The 23,957-nt window shown below is 49.3% G+C and overlaps 1 protein-coding gene and 2 non-coding genes across 3 annotated transcripts in view; all 3 read right to left on the bottom strand.

Moving 5' to 3' along the window:
- The window catches only part of ITGAM (integrin subunit alpha M), a 53,935-nt gene that overhangs the window by 5,776 nt on the left and 24,202 nt on the right, over positions 1 to 23,957 (bottom strand). Inside the window, exons 10-21 of the mRNA XM_066275748.1 lie at positions 23,726 to 23,799; positions 21,072 to 21,201; positions 20,654 to 20,796; positions 9,420 to 9,560; positions 9,114 to 9,323; positions 5,498 to 5,628; positions 5,241 to 5,404; positions 2,088 to 2,242; positions 1,861 to 1,992; positions 1,601 to 1,674; positions 1,273 to 1,414; positions 1,062 to 1,178 (exon numbers count right to left, since the gene is read on the bottom strand). Of these exons, the coding sequence (XP_066131845.1) occupies positions 1,062 to 1,178; positions 1,273 to 1,414; positions 1,601 to 1,674; positions 1,861 to 1,992; positions 2,088 to 2,242; positions 5,241 to 5,404; positions 5,498 to 5,628; positions 9,114 to 9,323; positions 9,420 to 9,560; positions 20,654 to 20,796; positions 21,072 to 21,201; positions 23,726 to 23,799 (1,613 nt within the window). The remainder of the gene's footprint in view (positions 1 to 1,061; positions 1,179 to 1,272; positions 1,415 to 1,600; positions 1,675 to 1,860; positions 1,993 to 2,087; positions 2,243 to 5,240; positions 5,405 to 5,497; positions 5,629 to 9,113; positions 9,324 to 9,419; positions 9,561 to 20,653; positions 20,797 to 21,071; positions 21,202 to 23,725; positions 23,800 to 23,957) is intronic.
- LOC136336929 (U6 spliceosomal RNA) lies at positions 6,931 to 7,037 on the bottom strand. Its single transcript, XR_010731663.1, has one exon. It is a non-coding gene; the product is annotated as a U6 spliceosomal RNA (small nuclear RNA).
- On the bottom strand, positions 16,746 to 16,821 carry TRNAS-GGA (transfer RNA serine (anticodon GGA)). The gene has a single exon. It is a non-coding gene; the product is annotated as a tRNA-Ser (tRNA).

Below are 23,957 nucleotides of genomic sequence, written 5' to 3'. Positions count from 1 at the left end.
GCCTCAGGTGCTAGAGTGGCTCTGGTCGCAACATGGTGACGCCCAGGATGGGCAGAGCATCGCCCCCTGGTGGGCAGAGCCTCGCCCCTGGTGGGCGTGCCGGGTGGATCCCGGTCGGGCGCATGCGGGAGTCTGTCTGACTGTCTCTCCCTGTTTCCAGCTTCAGAAAAATGAAAAATGAAAAAAAAAAAAAAATGTGGCCCTGGCCGGTTGGCTCAGCAGTAGAGCGTCGGCCTGGCGTGTGGGAGTCCCGGGTTCGATTCCCAGCCAGGGCACACAGGAGAAGCGCCCATCTGCTTCTCCACCCATCCCTCTCTCCTTCCTCTCTGTCTCTCTCTTCCCCTCCCACAGCCAAGGCTCCACTGGAGCAAAGATGGCCCGAGGGCTGAGGATGGCTCCATGGCCTCTGCCTCAGGTGCTAGAATGGCTCTGGATGCAACAGAGCAATGCCCCAGAGGGGCAGAGCATCGCCCCCTGGTGGGCATGCCGGGTGGATCCCGGTCAGGCGCATGCGGGAGTCTGTCTGACTGCCTCCCTGTTTCCAGCTTTGGAAAAATGGGGAAAAAAAGATGTGGTGCATCCAATATAACAAAATATTACTCAGCAGAAAAGAGGAAGAAAGTTCTGTAACATGGATAATCCTTGAGAGCATGAGAGAAGCTGGTCACAAAGGACCACACGTTATAGAATTCCATTTATACGAAATGTCCGGAACAGGTGACTCTAGGGACAGAAAGAGGGCTAGTGGTCGGTCACCTGGGGCTGAGAGAGACAGGAGGACTGGGGCTGCGGGCTAAGGGGAACAGGGTCATTTCTTGGGGTAAGAAAAGATTCTGGAATTGATCGTGGTGATGGACGGACAACGCTGTGAACAACGTAAGAGCCACTGAATTTGTACACGTTAAATGAGTGAACCGTGTGGGATAGGAGTTATATCTCAGTAAAGCTGTTTCTCAGAGAAGGAACCACTACTTAGAGAGAGAGAGAGAGAGAGAGAGAGAGAGAAAGAGAGAGAGAATTCAGAAGACAGATAAGAGGCAAGGAGGCGTCAGCAGCCTGACCTCTGAGCTGTCCGGGAAGATGGGGTGGTTTATGTCGCAGCTGCTACTGTGCCAGGACCCTTTGGGGGACGGATCAGAGTCACAGTTCACGCGCCAGGTCCGCCAGGAGAGCTGGTTCTGGAAGGCAAGGGTGGCGGAGCGGCGCAGTCAGCCACCGGCCGTGGGGACCGGGGACACAAAGGCAAACGGAGCCCGAGAAGAATTTGGCTACCTGGACCCCTGACACCTTCTGGTAGGACAAGCCAGGCGGGTAGAAGACAGCGACCTGCGTCCCGTAGGAGTCCTCGCCCCGGTTTCTCACAGTCACAGTCACATTGAGGTTTGGGGAACCCCCCACCACCAGGGTGTCCAGGCTGTGGGGGCAACAAAGCAGGTGATGAGCTGCTGCCAAGGGCTTCCCTGCGGGAAATGTGCTCTGGTGGGAAGGAGTGTGGCCGCTGGAGAGAGGACAGGACAGGCTCCCTCACGGGCCGGGCCTGGCGAGCAAGGCACCAGGTCTTGTGCGAGCTTGGAAGCAGCAAGGAGGAAAGGAAGCTCACTTCATAAAGCTGAAGGTGAGGCTGAGGTCATCCTGGCAGATGCTGTCATTGCCGCAATTCTTCTCGAACGGGAGCTGCAAAAAAAAAGAAAGAAAAGAAAAATAGACTATGATAAAATGGAATGAAAGGAAATCATGAAATAATGGGAAACTGAGCAATCAAATAAAATACCGAAGTAGAATGATTGGAAATGAAATACAACGAATGCGAACCATCTTGGCCCTTCCGGGCCCCCGCAGGACCCCGACCCCAGGACTCACCGAGGCCATGAAGAGCGTCTTGGCATCCACAGCCAGCACTGGCCGGAGGTTCCCGAAAGAGGACAAGGACTGCCCCTCCAGGGAGAAGTTGAGGCGCAGGACAATGGGGGTCACTGATTCCTCGACACACTCCTGAGAGATAGCGGTGATTGGGGGGGCCGCCCTCTCGGCTTCCCAAGCCCACCCCGTGCCGGGAGGACCCAGGGGAACGGCCACCCTCTGCTCACCGGCAACCGTAGCTTCAGAGTCTCGCAATTCTGGATCAGCCCCAAGATCTGTATCCGTCTGAACGTGCTGTTCTTCGTCTCATCAAAAATGGCCCGAGGATGTCGGCGACCTGAGTCCAGAGCCAGGTCGTATGTGACGACGCTCTGGATGTCTCCTGAGGGGCAGAGCATCACAATGGGGAGGAGCCCGACTCAGGAGTCAAACAGGAGGGCGTGGTAGGGCCGGCTCCCCTGCTCCCCGTGGGTGACTTTGGGCGTGTTGCTTGACCTCTCTGAGTCTCAATTTCTTTTATTATTATTTCTTTATTGATTGATTTTAGCAAGAGAGGGAAAGGGAGAAAGACAGACAGGAACATCAATCTGTTCCTGCATGTGCCCTGACCGGGAATCGAACCAGCAACCTCTGCCCCCTTGGGATGATGCTCTAACCAACCAAGCTATCCGGCCAAGACAATTCCTTATTTTTATAAGTTGAGGACAATAACTGTACCTTCCCAGTGGTGAAAATGAAATGAAATAGTGTCTATAAAGCACTTAGCACAGCACCTGCCACATAGTAAGTGCTCAATAAATTGTAGCTATTCTGTCACATATTAGAAAATTAAGTATATTTTTTCTACCTGCTTTCAACTTTTTTTTCCTTTGTCTTTAGTCTTCAGCAGTTTGTGCCACGGTCTATCACAATGTATAGGGTTGTGTACACCAGTGTATGCGCCATGGTACAGTTTCCTTTATACTCATCCTGCTGTGGTGTGTTAGAGAATCTTGATTTCTTTCATCAGTTCTAGAAAATTCTTCACCACTATTTGTTTATTTATTTACTTACTTACTTTTTTGTTTGTTTGTTTGTTCAGTGAGAGGAGGGGAGGCAGAGACAGACTCCCACATGGGCCCTGACTGGAATCCACCCGGCAAGCCCACTAGAGTGTGATGCTCTGTCCATCTGGGGCATTGCTCTGTTGCTCAGCAACCAAGCTCTTCTTAGTGCCTGAGGTAGAGGCCATGGAGCCATCCTCAGCACCTGGGGCCAACTCGCTCCAATGAAACCATGGCTGCAAAAGGGGAAGAGAGAGAGAGAAAGAGAGAGAAAGAGAGAAGCAAGAAGGGGAGGAGGGGAGAAGCAGATGGGCGCTTCTCTTGTGTGCCCTGACCATGAATTGAGCCTGGGATTTCCACATGCCAGGCCAACACTCTACCACTGAGCCAACTGGCCAGGGCCCACTATTTCTTTGGCCCAGCATGTGAAAGTCCCGGGTTCAATTCACAGTCAGGGCACACAGGATAAGCACCCATCTGCTTCTCCACTCCTCCCTCTCTCCTTTCTCTCTCTCTCTCTCTCTCTCTCTGTCTGCTCTCCTTTAAAACTCCAGTTCCATGTTTATTAGATCTTTCCCCGTGCCCCATACATCTCTACTGGTGTCTTTCTGCAGTTTCCATCCTTTTCTCTCTGCGCTAATCTGGATATTTTCAATTGCTTTACCTTCCAGTTACTAATTCTTTGTTCTGCTCCTAATCTGCTACTAAATCTATTTATTGCATTTTTATTTCAGTCAGTGTGTATTTCAGCGCTAGATTTTCCATTTGACTCTATTTTATGCATTTCAAGTCTTTTCTGAAGTTCTCCATTATTTCCTCTTTCTCTTTGAAGATATTAATTGAAGTTATTTTTTAAATTCCTATCTGATAACTCTAATAAATGAGTCACCTGTGGGTCTATTTCTATTGTTTATTATTTCTCCTGGTTGCTGGACTCAATAGGCATTATCCCAATAGAAAGACCAAGTTCTTTACAAAGGCCCCTCCCAGCCTAACCAGGTGGTGGCATAGCGGATAGAGCATCAACCTGGGACGCGGAGGACTTAGGTTTGAAACCCCGAGGTCGCTGGCTTGAACAAGGGGTCAATGGCTCGGCCTGAGCCCCCCAGTCAAGGCACATGTGAGAAAGCAATCAGTGAACAACTAAAGTGGCATAACTATGAGTTGATGCTTCTCATCTCTCTCCCTTCCTATCTGTCCTTCTCTCTCTCTCTGTCTTAAAAACAAACAAACAAATAAAAACAAAGGCCCGTCCCAAATCTCTGTTTTTCTAGGAAGCTCAATTCTTTAGCTCTCAGGTTGCATCTTCCACTGAGTTCCTTGGAGTACTGGCCTACACGTATGGCTTAGGAGTCAGTCAGTGGCTTGAGTGGGATTTCTAGTAGACTTCGAGGTACTTTTTCTGCAATCCTCTGCCCTCCAAGACTTTGCTCTCAATTTCTGGCTGTGCTGGCTGCCTCAAACTCTGACTGCTGTCCCCTCCGCCCCGCAAGGCTACGGCTAGAAACCTAGTTTCATGACCTCCCCCTGTTCCTCTACAATTCCCCCGCCTCACCAGTGTCACTCTTTAAAAGTAGAAACAGCCCTGGCTGGATGGCTCAGCAGTAGAGCGTTGGCCCAGCGTGTGAAAGTCCCGGGTTCAATTCCCAGTCAGGGCACACAGGATAAGTGCCCATCTGCTTCTCCACTCCCCCCCCCTCCTTTCTCTCTCTCTCTCTCTCTCTCTTCCCCTCCCACAGCCAAGGCTCCACTGGAACAAAGTTGGTCCAGGCACTGAGGACGGCTCCATGGCCTCTGCCTCAGGTGCTAGAATGGTTCCGGTTGCAGTGGAGCAATGGCCCCGATGGGCAGAGCATCACCACTTGGTGGGCATGCCAGGTGGATCCCAGTCGGGCACATGCAGGAGTCTATCTCTCTGCCTTCCTGCTTCCAACTTTGGAAAAATACAAAACAAAAGTAGAAACAAAGAAAGAAGTCAAGTTCATTGTGATAAAATGCATGTCTGAATGCTTTGTGAATTTGTAGTTAGCCTCATCAACACAAACTCCCCTTTCAATGAGTTTTTAGTTAAAACAAATCCCAGTTCACTCACAGGTGTGGAGCCCCCGGTTCGCTGGAGCACAGAGAGAGGGGGTGCCTCGTGCTTACTCCTTCCACGGGGTCTGCTGGGCCCCCCACCCAGCAGGGGGACCATCTGCTTACTCCAGCCAAACTTGGGGAAGGCTGCTGGGGCCTGTGATCCATTTGCTCTCTGAATTGCCAAGGAGGCGGAGAAGGCTGGGCCGCCTGTCCGTGTCCCCGGTCATCTACGCGGCTGAGACTCAACTCCAGCCTCACCTTCTCTCAGCCGGTCCCGTGTGCTCTTGTGGACGCGGAGGCAGACTCTGGCCTCCCCGGCGGGCTGGCCCTTCACCACACGTTCTCCACACTCAAACACATCCCTCGCCAGTTCCCTGGGTGTGAAGTTCATGGTCACCTCAACTCTCAGCACGGGCTGGGACCTGTGGAGACACCAGAGGGACATCGGGGCCTCCAGACAGCAAAGTTTCTCCTTAAAGGGGAGATCACCTGGGGTGCTCCAAAGAGGGTCTCACCTGAGCAGCAGCGCGTGCCCCCGGGCCCCCACGGCCAGGTCCACCAGTCCATCCATCGTGAGGTCCTGGCCCCCGCTCAGCGACTGCCCGAAGGACTGGAGCCCGGGGGAGAGCTGGGAGCCCGCGATGCGCTAAGAGCAGGGAAGAGGAAAGGAGAAGAGGGGTGAGAAAGAACAGGGAAGTGTGTCACTCGGCTGCCCACGGAGACCCGAGGAGAGATCGTCCGGGCTCCATCAGGTCTGGCGCTGGCCGGGGAGCTCAGCCGGTTAGAGCATCGTCCTGCTACTCCGAAGTTGTGAGTTCAATTCTCCAGCAGGGCACATACAAGAATCAACCAATGAATGCATAAGTGGGTGGAACAACAAGTCATGCTTCTTTCTCTCTCCCTAAAGTTAATGTTTTTATTTTCATTTATTTATTTTAAGCAAAAAGAGAGGAGGAGAGAGTGAAACAGATTCCCACATGCACCCCGACTGGGATCCACCTGGCAACCCCATCTGGGGCTGATGCTCAAATCAACCGAACTATCCTCAGCGCCCAGGGCCTACACTCAACCCAATTGAGCCACTGGCTGCAGGAGGAGAAGCAGAGGAGGGGGAGAGGGGGAGGGGGAGAGGAAGAGAAGCAGATAGATGGCTGCTTCTCCTGTGTGCCCTGACTGGGGATTGAACCCAGGACGTCCGTACAGCAGGCCGACACTCTATCCACTTAACCTATGGGACAGGGCCTCTAAAATTAATTTTAAAAAGATACAAAAAGTCTCACCCTCCACGACTTCTCAAGGAATTAGGGCAAGTATTCAGCTATAGACCACAGTCTTCAGGCGACCCCCAAAGTTTCCATTCTTTAGCTGGGGTTTGGAGGGGAAACAGAGAGTTTCCCGGGGGGAGGAGTGGCACAGCACCCTATTTGACCCGGCCGACTCTGTCATCGGCGTGGTCCGACGGGTGTCCACATGGAACACGGATCTACCCAGAGCGAGCACATCAATACAAGGAGTGGGGGCCTGGGGGGGGCGTGGGAGGCAGGCGCAGACATGGCAAGGGGGGGGGTCTGGAAGAGCCCAGTCCTCATCTCCCAGAATGCGGAATGGGAGCCGAAACAGACGTCAGGAAGCAGCAAAGTGGTGTCCTCGGGAAGCACAGAGAACCGCCGAGAGGGCTGAGAGCAGCCTTCTCAGGACGAGGGGCGGGAAAGAGGAGACCACAGCGCAGGCGTGGAAGTTGTCGTGTTCCACACTCAGCCTTGGAGAACGCTGGTGCCTCTCTCGTCTCTGTGCGAGGGCGACACCGGAGAGTAACAGCCAGATGAACAGAAACGTTAAGTGTCCTTGTCATGGACCGAAGGACGCTGAGCCACACACTTGAAATGGTTAAAAGGGTGAATTGTATGCCGTGTACATTTTACTGTCTTTTTTTTTTTTTTTTTTTTTTTTTTTTATGGAACGCTTCACGAATTTGCGTGTCATCCTTGTGCAGGGGCCATGCTAATCTTCTCTGTATTGTTCCAATTTTAGTATATGTGCTGCCGAAGCGAGCACTTTACTGTAATTTTTTTAAAGCGATTTTTGTCAGCTGAAGGGAAGCGTGGGGTGCTGGGCGCTGGCTGTATCTCGGTGATGCTCGCTCGGGTTCACAGACCATACAGACTCATCACTTAGGATTGGCGTGTTCACTGTGCGTACATTATACCTCAAATTTTTTGAGAAAAATGTATTGTATTCTGTTGGGATGGAGTTTTCTTTTGAAATTCTTTTTTTTTTTTTTATTCAGTGAGAGGAGGGGAGGCAGATAGACAGACTCCTCCATGAGCCCTGACTGGGATCCACCCGGCAAGCCCACTAAGGGGTGATGCTCTGCCCATCTGGGGCATTGCTCTGTTGCTCAGTAACTGAGCTCTTCTTAGTGCCTGAGGCGGAGGCCATGGAGCCATCCTCAGCATCCGGGACCAACTCGCTCCAATTTAGCCATTGCTGTGGGAGGGGAAGAGAGAGAGAGAGAGAGAGAGAGAGAAGCAAGAGGCAGAGAGATGGAGAAGCAGATGGGCGCCTCTCCTGTGTGCCCTGACCGGGAAGCAAACCTGGAACATCCACATGCCAGGCCAATGCTCTACCACTGAGCCAACTGACCAGGGCCTGAAATTCTGTATAATTTAGTGATTGGGGGATCCCCAGTCTGTTTGCTTCCCCAAACACTGAACACCTCCTGCCCTGGTCATCAGAAAAAAGCAAGTAAAAAAGGCAAATGTTGAACAATAGGATAACATGATCTCTTTCTTTTGCATTTGTTTTTAATGCCGGAGTCTGTGCAGTAGACGTCCTGTGTGCAGACACATAAAGTCCCCTCCCTGACCCTTGTTTTCCTTTGTGGGGTGAGTTAGGGTGCAGATAGCGGAAGGGAATTAGGGTTTCCACTGTCTACTTTAGATTTAGAAATCTGTATAAGCGTGTAAAGCTTTTGTAATCAAAATAAAGTGAAACCAGAGCCTTTAAATTCCACTTACACAGAGAAGCAACAGGCGCCCATGAAAAGTGGCACAATTACAATATTCGCACAGTTGTGGAAGAGGTGCCCTGACAGAGAGCAGTGAGTGGCAGCTGTGCTTAGCCTTGGCTGACAGCCAGAGCACCTGTAAAAAAAAAAAAAAAATACCGGGGCCCCCACAGTTCTAGAACGGGCAAAATGAATCCATGGTAGAAAATAATCAGAACCGAAGTTTCCTCCAGGACGGGATGGGGTCAGAGAGCGAGTGGGACGGGGCAGGAGGGAACTTTCTGGAGCGGCTGATGATGTTCTGTCCTTTGATAGGAGGCTAGGTTACGACAGACAGGCGTACACATTTGTTAAAAGCCACTGCATAGGCTAAAGGTCTGTGCGTTTCCGGTTTGTAAACAATCTTAAAAACGACACAAAGTAAATAATTGGATTGTAGTTTCTGATATACATGCTGCGATATTCATGGGTGAGGCGGACAGGTGTTGCGACTTACTTTGAAATGCATGAAAAAAAAAAAAGCTGCACTGTGGAAAACCACCAGGTGTGTGATCGAGCACAACGTTCCTTGCAGATTCTAGACTGTGAACGTACCGGTGTTCGCGGTGCAATTCTTTCAACTCTGCTTTGTACATTGGAAACTTTTCTGAATTTCCTGAGAGAGGGACTCTTTGTGACCGCACCAGTCGCGGCCCCCTGAACCGTGCAGTCCCGGTAGGGTGACCAGCTGTAAAGGTGTCCTGAGATGGGAGATTTTTGGTCTAAAACCAGGACAGATGTCAGCAAACCAGGACTGCTGGTCACCCTGCCAGGACGCAGAATCAGAAGAAAGGAGTGCCCACGTCCCAACACGTCCGGCTGGCCCCTCCTCCCGCCCACGCCTCGTCTGCTCGTCGGCACAGTGCAGGTGTTGCTGCCCCACCCGTGCCGTGGTAAGAATTTGTGGTATGACTTCACCTCGTATCAAGGAGTCTTTGAGGTTTCTGTGAAGTGTGTTATCATTTTAAAGGTTCTGAAAGGCGTCCTGGGAAAACTAATTGGGCGGCTGTGGGAACATTGAATTAGAAAGGAGCAGGTCAGCAAAGAGGCGACTGTTGTGACAGGGACAGTGATGGGGGTCTCACCTGGCTGTGTGTGGGGTTGACGCCCAGTCCTGAGGCCCCGTGGAATAGGTAGACAGCACCCCGGTTTTCCTCTTCTCCCGGGGCCCCGATGGCCACGTCCGTCAGCCTGTCCCCATTCACGTCCCCCAGCACTGTCAGGGCCACCCCAAAGCGGCCCCAGGGGTGGCCTTGCTCCCCACGCAGAACAGCCTCACACTGCCACCTGGCCCTCTGCAGAACAAAACCAATGCCAGTCCCCGACCCGGGCCACCCCGTCACCCCACACCCAGACCCCACCCAGCCCAGGTCTCCTCGTCAGCCACTCACCCCCCGGGGCATGGGGCACACAGACACCCGGCCCCCATGGGTCGGCTCGTAGTAATGGGGAGCCCCGATGAGGACCAGGTCGGAGCTGCCATCTCTGTCCACGTCCACGGAGCAGAGGGAGGCCCCGAAGTACGAGCCGATCTGAAAGAGATGAGACCAGGATCACATACATCTTCCACTGAAATCAGAGAACAGGGTGTTTCTCCCTGTGAAGGACAGTTCCGCCTGCTGGGGAAAGCCCTGTGGAGTAGACACGAGCCTCTATAATTCATGGTAAGTCCTCATTTGAATGTGCTGACAGAGGAAGAAGCACGTATTCGAGTTGGTGAGCAGTGGGTGAGGATTTACCCCAAATGGTGCTGCAGGGAGACGATTAAAATAGCAAAGAGGTCTGATCGGTGGTGGCACACTGGATAGAGCGTCGACCGGGATGCTGAGAGCCCTGGTTCAAAACCCCAAGGTCATCGGCTAGAGCACAGGCTCTTCAGTTGACTGCAAGCTTGACAGTTTGAGCGTGGGGTCGCCTGCTTGAGCGTGGGACCATCGACAGGATCCCAAGGTCGCTGGTTTGAGCCCAAAGTAACTGACTTGAAGCCCAAGGTCACTGGCTTGAAGTCCAAGGTCACAGGCTAGAACAAGGGGTCACTGATTTGACTTGAGCTCCCCCCGGGTCAAGGCACATATGAGAAAACAATCAACGAACAACTAAGGTGCCTCAACTATGAGTTGATGCTTCTCATCTCTCTCCTCCCCTTTCTTTCTCTCCCTTCCTATCTCTTCCTCTTGGGGTGGGGGTGGGGGGTGGGGGAGAATAACAAAGAAGAAGTTAGATTGGAAAATACAGACAGAAATTCCAGAAAAGCCTGGAAGAGCAGACAAGATATTTTTTCAATGCATTGGAAGTCTTTAGGGGGTAAAAAAAATCAAAGTTGGCAGTCTAGCTAATGAGGAATCAACTGGCTTAAATTAAAAATAACTATTTCTACAGGAATATTTTTATATGATATTGAGAAGTAATGTCTACTTTTAAAATGATTTTTAAAATATGTTTAAGAAAAACAAAAGTATGTTCAATGTCAATATGTAGCATTCACCCACAGGATTCATCCATTTGGTCATTCATTCATTCATTTGGCAAACAAGGGTTCGGAGACACAGAGCCTTCCAGGGCTCCTGCTGCAGCAGGGGGAGCAGAAGGAACAGTAACATAGCATGCAGACGTCTACAGCAATTTCAGAGTGGGGCCAGTTCTAGGAAGGAAGCCGGCAGGGGACATCAAGACGCGGCTCGCTGTAATCTGACTTCCGCCCCACGCAGCACTGAGAGCGGCCTCACTGACATCCCGTCAATAAAATTATTTTGTTTTTAGGTCAGGTTTATTTACTTATAATAAAATTCATCCTGACCAGGAGGTGGCACAGTGGATAGAGCATCGGTCTGGGACGCTGAGGACCCAGGTTTGAAATCGTGAGGTTGCCAGCTTGAGTGTGGGATCATAGACATAACCCTGCGGATGCTGGCTTGAGCCCAAGGTCTTTGACTTGAGCAAGGGGTCACTGGCTCAGCTGGAGCCTCTCAGTCAAGGCACATATGAGAAAAACAATCAGCCCTGGCCAGATGGCTCAGTGGTAGAGCACCAGCCCAGCGTGTGGAAGTCCTGGGTTCGATTCCCAGCCAGGGCACACAGGAGAAGTGCCCATCTGCTTCTCCACCCTTCCCCCTCTCCTTCCTCTCTGTCTCTCTCTTCCCCTCCTGCAGCCAAGGCTCCATTGGAGCAAAGTTGGCCCGGGTGCTGAGGATGGCTCCATGGCTTCCACCTCAGGTGCTAGAATGGCTCCGGTTGCAATGAAGCAACGCCCCAGTTGGGCAGAGCATTGCCCCTTAGTGGGCATGCCGGGTGGATCTCACAGGTCCACAAACCCCAAACAAACAGTGGCAGCCTCAGTATACCTTGTACCTCTTGCTAATTGGCCCAAGCCTGGCATGAGCTATGACCAGTCTTGGCTTGAAACATAGTTTCAACTAAGCAGCCACAAGCCCAGCACAAGTGGCGGTTCATCTCAGCTTGCACTGTGGTGCCCAGCAAAGGGTCCCCAAGCCTGACACAAGTGGCAGCCAGCCTCGGTTCACGGCATAACTTCTCCCAAGCACTTCCAAGCCCAGCACAAGTGGCAGCCAGCCGCAGGTGACTGTATAGCTCCTACCAGATGGCCCCGAGCCCAGCACAAGTGCTGGCCTTCAGTGGAACCCATCTCAAGAGGCTCCAAAACCAACACACCCAGTGGCTGGCTTCAGACCACACCAGCTCACCTCCCAACCAGTTTCACCAATAACACGTCCAAAGGGCAGACCTCGCTGGCACCGGGGCCCTGCTAAAGTGACACCCACTCAGTGCAGTGAGCCCCCACACAATATCTCATCCCCTGTACTCACAGCCACTCAGCCGGAGGGCCAGCCTCACCCACCGACATGCCAACAACAATCAGGGCTCAACTGCGGCGGGAGGGCACACACACAGCCCACACAAGGGACACACCTGGAGCACCTGGCTCAGGTGGCCGGGGAGATGGCACCCCTGGACCCATAAGGCCATTCTCTCAAGACCGAGAGACGTAGCAGAGCTACCTAATCCACGGTGACAAACACAGGGAGACAGCCAAAACGAGGAGACAAGGACACATGTCCCAAGGGAAAGACCAGGACAAAACTCCAGAACAAGAGCTAAAGAAAATGGCAACAAGCTCTCTACCGGTTCAAAAATAGAACTACCTTAATGACGCAGCAATCCACACACACCTGTGTATCTCTCAAAAAAAACCCCTGAAACACTGATTTCAAAAGATACATGCCCTCGTATATCTACGGCAGCATTATTTACAATAGCCAAGATATAAAAGCAGCTGACGTGTCCATTAATGGATGCAGAAGAAGTGGTACCCATATACCAGGGAATATTACTCAACCATAAAAAGAACAATCAAATCTTACCATTTGCAACAATACGGACAGACCTGGAGGGTATTACATACACTAAGGGAAACAAGTCAGGCAGAGAAAGACAAATCCTACATGATTTTATTTATATGTGTAATCTTAAAAAAAAAAGTTAAATGAACAAACAAAACAAGACACAAACTCATAGATACAGAGAACAGATCTGTAGAAGGTGAAAGGGATTAAGAAGTACAGATGAGCAGTTATAAAATCCAGTCCTGAACATGTAAAGTACAGCATAGGGAATAACACTGTAATAACTATGTATGGTGTCAGATGGTACTACACGTATCTGGGTGATCACATTGTAAGAAACATAAATGCCTGATCACTATGTCATACACCTGAAACTAATATAAAATTGTGTGTCAACTGAAATTTAAAAATATTTAAAAGATAAGATAAAATAAATTTACGCCCTGGCCGGCTGGCTCAGTGGATAAAGTGTCTGCCCAGTACGCAGACGTCCAGGGTTTAATCCCCCCCAGTCGGGGCACACAGGAGAGGTGACCATCTGCTTCTCCCCCCCTCCCTCTCCCCCTTCTCTCTCTCTTCCCCTCCCGCAGCCAGTGGCTCGGTTGATTTGAGCGTCAGCCCCAGACGGGGGGATGCCGGGCGGATCCAGGTCAAGGCGTAATGTGGGAGTCTGTCTCTCCTCTCACTTAGAAAAGAAAAAAAAAAGAAAAAAATAATTTAAATTAATTAACTGTATACGTGTCAATTTATTTCAGTTTCTACTGATCTTCGTAGCTATAGTTTTGCCAATATCACACTCTCCTGACCACTATAACTTTATAGCAAGTCTTCAAATCAGACCACATGAATCCTCCACTAAATACCTGATGGTATTTATCTCTAAGTTCTTTTACAAAACTGCCTTGGAAATTCCACTTTCTATGATTTTTCATATAAATCTTAGAATCAGCTTATTATTTAAACCAGATAAACTACCAGGATTTCGGTAGTGACTACCTTGACTCTGTACTGTAGATAAACGCGGGGACAACTGACATCGTAACAGGAGTGAGTCTGGTCCCTGAGCACAGATACCGCGTGCATTTTGTTAGAATCACACCGAAGTATTTCTTAGTCTTTGGTGCTATTGAAATTGGTACTTTTTTAAATTTAAATTTCCAAAGGTTTATTGCTAGTATAGCAAGACCACTGATTTTTAATTTTTATTGGATGTATTGAGGTGATGCTGGCTAACAGAAATAGACAGCTTCAGGTGCCCAGTTCCACAGCACGTCCTCTACACAGCATGCTGCACTGTGTGTTCCCCACCCCGAGCCTAGTCTCCGCCCATCACCATTTCCCCCCATGCCTCCTCCCCTCCCCCCACCATCCCCAACAGTCACCACGTTACTGTTCCTGCCCAGAGTTTTTTCTCTTTTCCTTTTTTCCTTAGTCCATCCTCTTATCAGAGGTCGGCAAACTCATTAGTCAACAGAGCCAGATATCGATAGTACAACGATTGAAATTTCTTTTGAGAGCCAAATTTTTTAAACTTCAACTCTATAGGTAGGTACATTGCTTATCGAGGCAGCGCCCGCACGTGGTATTCTGTGGGAGAGCCGCACTCAAGGGGCCGAAGAGCTGCCTGTGGCTCGCGAGCCGCAGTTTGCCCACCAACAGTGCACAAGGGTTCCCTTTTCTCCACATCCTCGCCAACGCTTGTGGTTTGGTGATTTATTGATGATAGCCATTCGGACAGGTGTGAGGTGACATCACACTGTGGTTTTAAATTGCATTTCTTTAATGATTAGTGACATTGAGCAACTTCTCATATGCCTATTGGCCGTCTGTATGACCTCTTTGGAGAAGTGTCTGTTCAGGTCCGTTGCCCATTTTTTTAATTGGATTGTTGTTGTTATTGGGTTTCTTTGTGCAGAGTTATATGAGTTCTTTATAAATTTTTGTTATTAAGCCCTTACCAGATGTTTTTTTGGTGAATATGTTCTCCCATTCAGTGGGTTGTCTTTTCAATTTGTTGATGGTTTCCTGTGCTGTGCAAAAACTTTCCAGTTTGATATATTCCCATTTGTTTATTTTTCTTTTGTTTCCCTTCCCCAAGAAGATATAGCAGAAAAAAAATATTGCTGGTCCTGGCCGGTTGGCTCAGTGGTAGAGCGTCGGCCTGGCATGCATGAGTCCCCGTTCAATTCCCGGCCAGAGCACACAGGAGAAGCGCCCATATGCTTCTCCACCCCTCCCCCTCTCCTTCCTCCATTGGAGCAAAGTTGGCCCGGGCGCTGGGGATGGCTCTGTGGCCTCTGCCTCAGGCGCTAGAGTGGCTCTGGTCGCAGCAGAGCATCGCCCCCTGGTGGGCATGCCAGGTGAATCCCGGTCGGGTGCATGCGGGAATCTGTCTGACTGCCTCCCCATTTCCAACTTCAGAAAAAAGAAAAAAAAATATTGCTAAGAGAAATGTCAGAGATTTCACTGCCTGTGTTTTCTCCTAGAAGTTTTACGGTTTCTTTTTTATAAAATTAAATTTAACAGGTTTCAAGTCTAACATTTAAGTCTTTAATCCATTTTGAGTTTATTCTTGTGTATGCTGTAAGTTGGTGGGCTAGTTCCTTCCTTCCTTCCTTCCTTCCTTCCTTCCTTCCTTCCTTCCTTCCTTCCTCCCTTCCTTCCTTCCTTCCTTCCCTCTTTTGCATGTATTTGCCCAATATTCCCAACACCATTTATTAAATAGAGTATCTTTATCCTGTTCTATGTTTTTGCTTCCTTTGTACAATATTGATTGACTACAAAGGCATGGGTTTATTTCTGGGCTCTCTATTCTGTTCCATTGATTTATATGTCTTTTTATGCCAGGACTATGTTCTTTTGATGACTACAGCCTTGTAGTACAGTTTGGTATCAGGAAGCATGATTCCCCTTTGTTCTTCTTCCTCAAGATCGTTGTGGTCATTCAGGGTCTTTTGTGGTTCACATAAATTTTTGAAATATTTCTTCTAGTTCTGTGAAATATGCCATTGGTATCTTTTCTTTTCTTTTTTTTTTGTTTTAAGAAAGATTTTATTTATTGATTTTAGAGCGAGGAGAGTGAGAAAGAGAGAGAGAAAGGCATGGGGAGGAGCAGGAAGCATCAACTCGTAGTAGTTGCTTCTATTATGTGTCTTGACCAGGTAAAGCCCAGGGTTTCGAATCAGCGACCTCAGCAGCCAGGTTGACGCTTCATCCACGGCACCACCACAGGCCAGGCTTATTTTCTCACATTAGTGGAGCTGGAAGTCTGAGACCAAGCTGTTGGTAGGATTGGTTTCTAGAGGCTTCTTCTTGGCTTCTAGGTGGCGATCTTCTCTGTCTTTATATGATCATTCCTCTGTGTCTTTCTGTCTTAATTCCTATAAGCACATTAGTCCGACTGGATTGAGGCCCATCCTCACTTTAACTGAATTATTCTTTCAAGATCCCACGCTATAAGTGGGCTGGGGGTCGACCGCCACTCTGCTCTGCGTGTCTCCTTCATTCCAGGATCCAGGCTGAAGAAACAGTCCTGTTGGGGATTTCTTTTGTTTACTTCTTAGTTGAAGGGGGGGCAGTCCCCTGGTTTCCTGGTGATAAGGCTGATGGAGGGATGACTTCCCCTGCCGGGCTTCTCTTTTCTCCCTCTTTTTCTTGAGGGTGGCAGCAGTCTCGGCTTGGGTTTGGTTTTCAGGGAAGCCAAGTGCACAATCCACAGTGATCTTCTACCCCATGCACGCTGGCCACCACAGCCGTTCTCAAACTGAAGCACGTCACCATTGGTATCTTTTTGTTTATTATTATTCATTTTTAGAGAGGAGAGGGAGAGACAGAGAGAGAGAGAGAGGAGAGACAGAGAGAGAGAAGGGGGGAGGAGCTGGAAGCATCAACTCCCATATGTGCCTTGACCAGGCAAGCCCAGGGTTTTGAACCGGCGACCTCAGCATTTTCAGGTCGACGCTTTATCCACGGCGCCACCACAGGTCAGGCGCCATTGGTATCTTGAGAAAAATTTGCTTTGGGTGTCATGAGCATTTTTTTTTTTTTTTGTATTTTTCTGAAGCTGGAAACGGGGAGAGACAGTCAGACAGACTCCCGCATGCGCCCGACCGGGATCCACCCGGCATGCCCACCAGGGGCGAAGCTCTGCCCACCAGGGGGTGATGCTCTGCCCCTCCAGGGCGTTGCTCTGTTGCTACCAGAGCCACTCTAGCGCCTGGGGCAGAGGCCAAGGAGCCATCCCCAGCGCCCGGGCCATCTTTGCTCCAATGGAGCCTCGGCTGCGGAAGGGGAAGAGAGAGACAGAGAGGAAGGAGAGGGGGAGGGGTGGAGAAGTAGATGGGCGCTTCTCCTGTGTGCCCTGGCCGGGAATCGAACCCGGGACTTCTGCACTCCAGGCCAACGCTCTACCACTGAGCCAACCGGCCAGGGCCGTCATGAGCATTTTAATGATGTTAATTCTTCCTATCCCTGAACGCGGAATATGCTTCCATTTCTTTGCATCTTCTTCATTGTCATATAATTTTCCAAGTACAGGCCTTTTACATCCTTGGCTAAATTTATTCCTAGGCATTTTATTCTTTGGAAACAGTTGTGAATAAGATTGTTTCCTTGGTTTTCCTTTCTGATAATTCATTGCTGGTGTATAAAAATGAAACTTAGGGCCCTGGCTGGTTTGCTCAGTGGTACAGTGTTGGCCTGGCATGTGGATGTTCTGTGTTTGATTCCCAGTTCAGGCACAAAAGAAGAGCTGCATCTGCTTCTCTACCCCCTCCTTCCCCCTTCTCTCTCCCTCTCTCTCTTTCTCTCTCTCACTCTCTCTCTTCCCTTCCTGCAGCCATGGCTCAATTGGTTCGAATGCATCAGCCTGGGTGCTGAAGATGGCTCCATGGAGCCCCCGGCTCAGGTACTGTAGCTTAGTTGCGAGCATGGCCCCAGATGGGCAGAGCATTGGCCCAGACAGGGGTTGCCAGGTGGATCCCGGTCAAGGTGCGTGTGGGAGTCATTCTGTCTATCTCCCTCCTCTCACTTGAAAAAGAAGGGAAGGCCCTGGCCGGTTGGCTCAGCGGTAGAGCATTGGCCTGGTATGCGGGGGACCCGGGTTCGATTCCCGGCCAGGGCACATAGGAGAAGCGCGCATTTGCTTCTCCACCCCTCCCCCTCTCCTTCCTCTCTGTCTCTCTCTTCCCCTCCCGCAGCCAAGGCTCCATTGGAGCAAAGATGGCCCGGGCGCTGGGGATGGCTCCTTGGCCTCTGCCCCAGGCGCTAGAGTGGCTCTGGTCTCGGCAGAGCGACACCCTGGAGGGGCAGAGCATCGCCCCCTGGTGGGCAGAGCATCGCCCCTGGTAGGCGTGCCGGTGGATCCCGGTCGGGCACATGCGGGAGTCTGTCTGACTGTCTCTCCCCATTCCCAGCTTCAGAAAAATACAAAAAAAAAAAAAAAAAGAAAAAGAAAAAGAAGGGAAAAAATGCAACTCATTTCCAGATACTTATTTTTGGTACCCTGCTACTTCACTATGTTTATAAAGACGCTTTAAGGTTCTGATTTCCCCTTTCCTTAACTTCCTTTTCCCTTCTATAAATACCCCTCAGACTTGGCACGCAGGCCACCGTGTGCGCGTGGCTTGCCGTCTCTGCATGCACTGTGTTGCAACCCTTCCCCCCCCCCAAAGAAATCCTCTTTGGTGACAAAACACCCAGCTGGTATTATTCTTCAGTCAACAGTAGCTAAGTTTTGAAATTGGATAGTGTGAGTCTTCCAATGTCCTTCTTCTTTTTCAGGATTCTTCTGGCTGTTCTGGGTCCCTCGCATTTTCTTCTGCATGTTAGCGTCAGTGTGCTCATTCTGCAACATTGTTGAACAAGCCTTGCATTGCTAAGCTAAACTACACTTGGTCATAAAATCTTCTTAGCCCTTTTATGGATTGTCAGGTTCAGTTTGCTAATAATACAGTTGACCTTGAACGTTGAGGGGATTTAGATCTACCCCCGCCCTATGTAAATGCAATCCACATATACCATTTGATTTTCCAAAAACTTAACTACGAATAGCCTGTTGTTAACCAGAAGCCTTACCAATAACTTAAACAGTTGACTAACACATATTTCATATGTCATATGTTTCCTATTTTATGTATTCGTAACATACTTTTTCCTTAATTTTTTTTTTCAGTATTTCTAGGCTATACAGGTTAACTGTGAGTTTTTCAAACTCTGTCAACCTGCAAGAATTCTTCCAATATCCATGGTGGTGCAAAAGTAGGTTTACAAGTTGTTCGTATGGAAAATAATACAATAATTAAGGAATAATAATACAAGAAAGAAAAGCTGTGTTTTGCATATTGACACCTTGTAAACTTACTTTCGCTCACTCGTACATTTATTGAGAAAAAGAAGAAGAAAGTGGATCTCTTTTGTTGAAACTTTTAAAATCTTAGTTAGATATTGGTCTGTGGTGAGCAAATGGTCTTAAACTGAAGACTGATATAGACAGTTTCTCATTTGGGAAGTTCACCCTCTTTCTGTGGATCTGTGGGAGGCAAGATGAGACCTTGGGAGACCAGTGAGAAGGCAACAAACAGCCAGATCCACGGGAAAGGTGGCGAGGGCCGCGACCAGGCTGGTGGCGGCAGAAATGGAGGCTGCGGGTGAATCTGAGATGAACCCCACCTGCACAGTCACACACTCTGAGCTCACACTTGCTCCTCCTTCCCTCGCTCTTGGCCTCCCTGATTCTCACTGATTCTCACTTCCTTCCTGAAGCCTCCCCTCCTGCTTGCATGGGGGCGCCCCTCCCGTTTGCTCTCAGAGTGTTCCAGTTGAAGTATTTGTCATCCTTGGTTCTAGTTTGCATGTTTAATGCTGTGCGCGGTGGGGAAGCTGACCAGCCAGCCAACCTTCCCCATGTGGTCCTTGACCGCACACACAAAACAGAGAAGTAGCAACACGTTCACACTGGGCTTCCTGGCATCCGCTCATACATTCTCCGCCACCGCACCCCTTCCACGGGCCAGGCACTGACGCCCGTCCATAGTCAGTATGTGCTGGTAAAACCTTTGAAGAGCACATGAAGAATCTGACTATTGACAAAGAATTACGGTAAGATTGCTCGGGTCTCAAAGCAAACTGGTTTCATCCACATATGAGGCATTCATTGCAGACCAAAGAGAACCCCAGAGGAAATTTAAAGGAACACGCGCGCGCGCGCACACACACACACACTACAGGCACGGTATCATAGGTACAGTCCTATTTCAGGAACTTGCGAGGATGATCATGACTAAAGATTATTACCTCACACGCAACACACAAGAGCCACCATGCTGCTTTTGCAGGGGTAATACTTAAACTATTGAACCGTCAGGACTGCTCAAGCACCAACTAGAAACTCAGCTGGCTAGGTCCCAGAGGTCCCCCGAGGTGCCCAGCCTGACTTCACAGTCGCTGGGGACGCTCAAAGAGTGCCGAGGGAGGGGCCAGTGTGCAAGGTGGGGGCCACCTCAGGGAAATAGTTATCTACTGACAGGTGTGCAATTGTTTCAATACTTTAGTAACTAATGTGTCTATATTAATTATGTAATGTTGAATACCAACTCTATATACAGGTAGACTCATATAGAGCTCTGTACAGGTCATGTTATTATATTATTATTATTTTTAGCAAAAGAGAGAGAAAGAGAGAGGGGGGACAAATAGATAGGAAAAGAGAGAGATGAGAAGCATCAACTTATAGTTGCGGCACCTAAGTTGTTCATTGATTGCTTTCTCACACATCCGAGCCAGTGACCCCTTGCTTAAGCTGATGACCGACCTTGGACTCAAGCCAGCAACCTTATGCTCAAACCAGTGACCTTGGACTAAAGCCAGTGACCTTGGACTTCAAACCAGTGACCTTGGGGCTCAAACCAGTGACCACGAGTCATGTCTATGATCCCACGCTCAAGCCAGCAATCCCACACTCAAGTTGGTGAGCCTGCGTTCAAGCTGGCGACCTCGGGGTTTCCAGCCTGGGTCCTCAGTATCCTAGGTCGATGTTCTATCCACTACGCCACCACCTGGTCAGGCCAGGTCATGTTACTGTTTATTGTTGTTTGAATATTCTCAAGTGTAAAGCTGGTCCTGGGCGTTTCCAGCTCAAAGCCCCCTGAAGGCTCCTCTACCCAGCTGTGGCACTCGGGGGGCCCCCTGCGACTCCCATCCCGGACTCCCTCAGCCCCCAGGTTTCCTCCACTTGCACAGGGGTGGTCCTCATGCCCTGCACTCACCTTTTGGCCCTTGATGACAGCGTTGTTCTCCCAGACACCAGCGTTCTGTCTGAACATCGCCACCAGGCCAGTGTGCTGATACCGCGGCGCCCCCAGAACCAGGAGGTGTCCCCGGCTTCGCATGATGACTTCGGTTGCATAACCTACAGATGATAAACCAAGAGAAGTGTTTTTCCTTGCAGACCCTTGCTCCCTCTAGCAGGCTTTTCTGCTGAGTAGGGGCAGCTCCATGCTTGGGGGTTGGGGTAACTGGACCCCACACTCCATTCCTCTTTGTTAACATAATGAAAATGAAATTTCAAAATGTCTGTCTTTCGAGCTATGCCGACAGCTTACGAAAGACCCAGTGACACCTGAGATGACTGAGTGATGCCACGCTCTGACCCTTTCTTAGGGTGACCCCGTTCTCTCTACTCACCCAGGTAAGCGTCATTCATGTCTGAATCGACCCTGGTTGTGTTGATGAAGCTGATCTTATCCTCTGACTCATGCAGAAAGGCTCCACCAGCCCAATCAAAGCTTCCCACAGCACCCAGCAAGGGACCATTCTGGAAACGAGAAAGAACCGGATTGAGCAATCTATAGCTCTGTGCGATCCTTATCAAAATGTCAGTGGTGCCTGGCCTATGGTGGCGCAGTGGGTAAAGCGTCAACCTGGAATGCTGAGGTCGCCAGTTCAAAACTTTGGGCTTGCCTGGTCAAGGCACATATGGGAGTTGATGCTTCCTGCTCCTTCTCTCTCTCTCTCTTTCTCTCTCTTTCTCACTCTCTCTCCTCTCTAAAATGAATAAATAATTTTTTTTAAAAAAAAGAACAAAATGTCAATGGCATTTCTCACGGAAATAGAACAGACAACCCTAAAAGTTGTATGGAACCACAGAAACACCCAAGTAACAAAAGCAGTTTTGAGAAAGAAGAACAAAGCTGGAGGCATTGCCTCTCCTGATTTCAAACTATATTGCTAAGCTACAGAAATCAAAACAGGATGGTACTGACAGAACAACAGACACGTGGGCCAATGGGACTGAATAGAGAGCCCAGAAATAAACCCACGCCTATGTGCTCAACTAACTCACAACAAAGAAACCAAGAATATACAATGAGGGAAGGACAATTTCTTTAGCAAATGGCGTTGGGGAAACTAGACAGCCACACGCAGAGGAATGACACCGGGCCCTGCCTTCCACCAGGCACAAAAACTAATCCAAAGTGGACTAACCATTTGAACATAAGACCTGAGGTCATAAAACTCCAAGAAGAAAACATAGGGGTAAGTTCCTTGACATCAATCTTGGCAATAACTTTTTTTTTTATTTGACACCAAAAGCAAAAAGAAACAAGTGGAACTACATCAAACTAAAAAGTTTCTGCACAGCAAAGAAAGCCACCAACAAAATGAAAGGGGAACTAATGGAATGGGAGAATATAAATATATATTTCAGTCATATATCTGACAAGGGGGTAATATCCAAAATATACAAAGAATTCATACAACTCAACGGCAAGAGAACAAACAACCTGATTTAAAAGAGGGCAGAAAATCCAAATAGACATTTTTCCAGAAAAGACATACAGATGGCCAAGAGGTACATGAAAAAGTGCTCAACATCACTCAACAAAATCAAAACCACAATGAAGCCCTGGCCGGTTGGCTCAGTGGTAGAGCGTCGGCCTGGCATGCAGGAGTCCCGGGTTCGATTCCCAGCCAGGGCACACAGGAGAAGCGCCCATCTGCTTCTTCACCCCTTCCCCTCTCCTTCCTCTCTTCTCTCTCTTCCCCTCCCACAGTCAGGGCTCCATTGGAGCAAAGTTGGCCCGGACACTGAGGATGGCTCTGTGGTCTCTGCCTCAGGCACTAGAATGGCTCTGGTCGCAATAGAGCGACACCCCAGATGGGCAGAGCATCGCCCTCTGGTGGGCGTGCCGGGTGGATCCCGGTCGGGTGCGTGCGGGAGTCTGTCTGACTGCCTCCCCGTTTCCAACTTCAGAAAAATACAAAAAAAACAAAAAAAACACAATGAGATATCACCTCGCACCTGTCAGAATGGCTGTCATCAAAAAGTTACAAGCGTTGGCGAGGATGTGGAGAAAAGGAAGCCCTGTGCACTGCTGTGGGAATGTAAATTGGTGCAACCACTACGCAAAACAGTATGGAGTTTTCTCCAAAAAATTAAAAAAAAAAAATTACCACATCATGCAGCAATTCCGCTTCTAGATATTTCTCTAAAGGAAACGGGAAACACTAACTCAAAAAAAAAAGATATCCGTGCCCCATGTTCACTGCAGCATTACTTACAACAACCAAGACATAGAAGCAGCCCAAGGGTCCGTCCATGTGTGAGTGCGTAAAGACGAGGTGGTATATGAAATGGAATGTCATTCAGCCATGAAAAAAGAAGAAGAAGGAGGAAATCCTGTCCTTCGCGACAACACGAGTGGACCTGGAGAGCATGAGGCCATGTGAGATGGGTCAGACAGAGAAAGGCAAGTACCACACGACCTCACGTATAGAGAGGGTCTGAAAAGAAGAAGAAGAACTCATAGATACGGAAACAAATTGATGATTGCCAAAGGCCAGGAATGAGAAGTGGGCGAAATGAGTAAAGGTGATCAAAAGGTATCAATAAATTTCTAATTATAAAATAAATAAATCCTGGGGATGGGAAATACAGCATGGTGACCATAGTTAATAATAGTGTATTGTTTACTTGAAAGTTGCTAAGAGAATAAATCTTCAAAGTTCTCGTCCTAAGGGGGAAAAAAAAAATTGTAGCTATGTGTGGTAATAGATGTTAACTAGATTTGCTGTGGCGGTCACTTCCCCATATAGACATACACTGTGTATGGAATCATTACGGTGTACACCTGAAGTTAATATCATGTCATACAATCACTAGATCTCAATGAAAGAAAAAATAAAAGGAAACAGGATTGACAAAGAAGCAAGAGAGGACCACTGCTGCCCATCAAAGAAGTGCCTGCCACCAAGCACTACCCATCACAGAGCAGAGCCCCCACCCCGGGAGCCTCTCCTCCCCGCCCCCCCCCCCAGCTGAAGGAAGGACCACTCACCGGAGTGATGGAAGCGCTGAAGCCTTCCTGAGACATCTCGTACTCAAAGGAGCTGGTACTTCCTGTCTGAGTACCTGTGAGGAGAGCTTTCTACGTTAAAGAAGGAAGAAGAGCCCAAAACAGGGGCTGGAAATTCACACAGGAAGGCGACCAGTCCCGGCCACCCTACCCTCGGCTGTGGCCCGAGCAGAAAGTGCTCAGGACCCTAGACACCGGGGCACTGGAGCCTCGG

The sequence above is a fragment of the Saccopteryx bilineata genome, chromosome 4 (assembly GCF_036850765.1).
Source record: "Saccopteryx bilineata isolate mSacBil1 chromosome 4, mSacBil1_pri_phased_curated, whole genome shotgun sequence".
Taxonomy (NCBI): Eukaryota; Metazoa; Chordata; class Mammalia; order Chiroptera; family Emballonuridae; genus Saccopteryx; species Saccopteryx bilineata.
The sequence above is the reverse complement of the archived record's forward strand: the minus strand, read 5'-3'. Positions and strand labels throughout refer to the sequence as shown.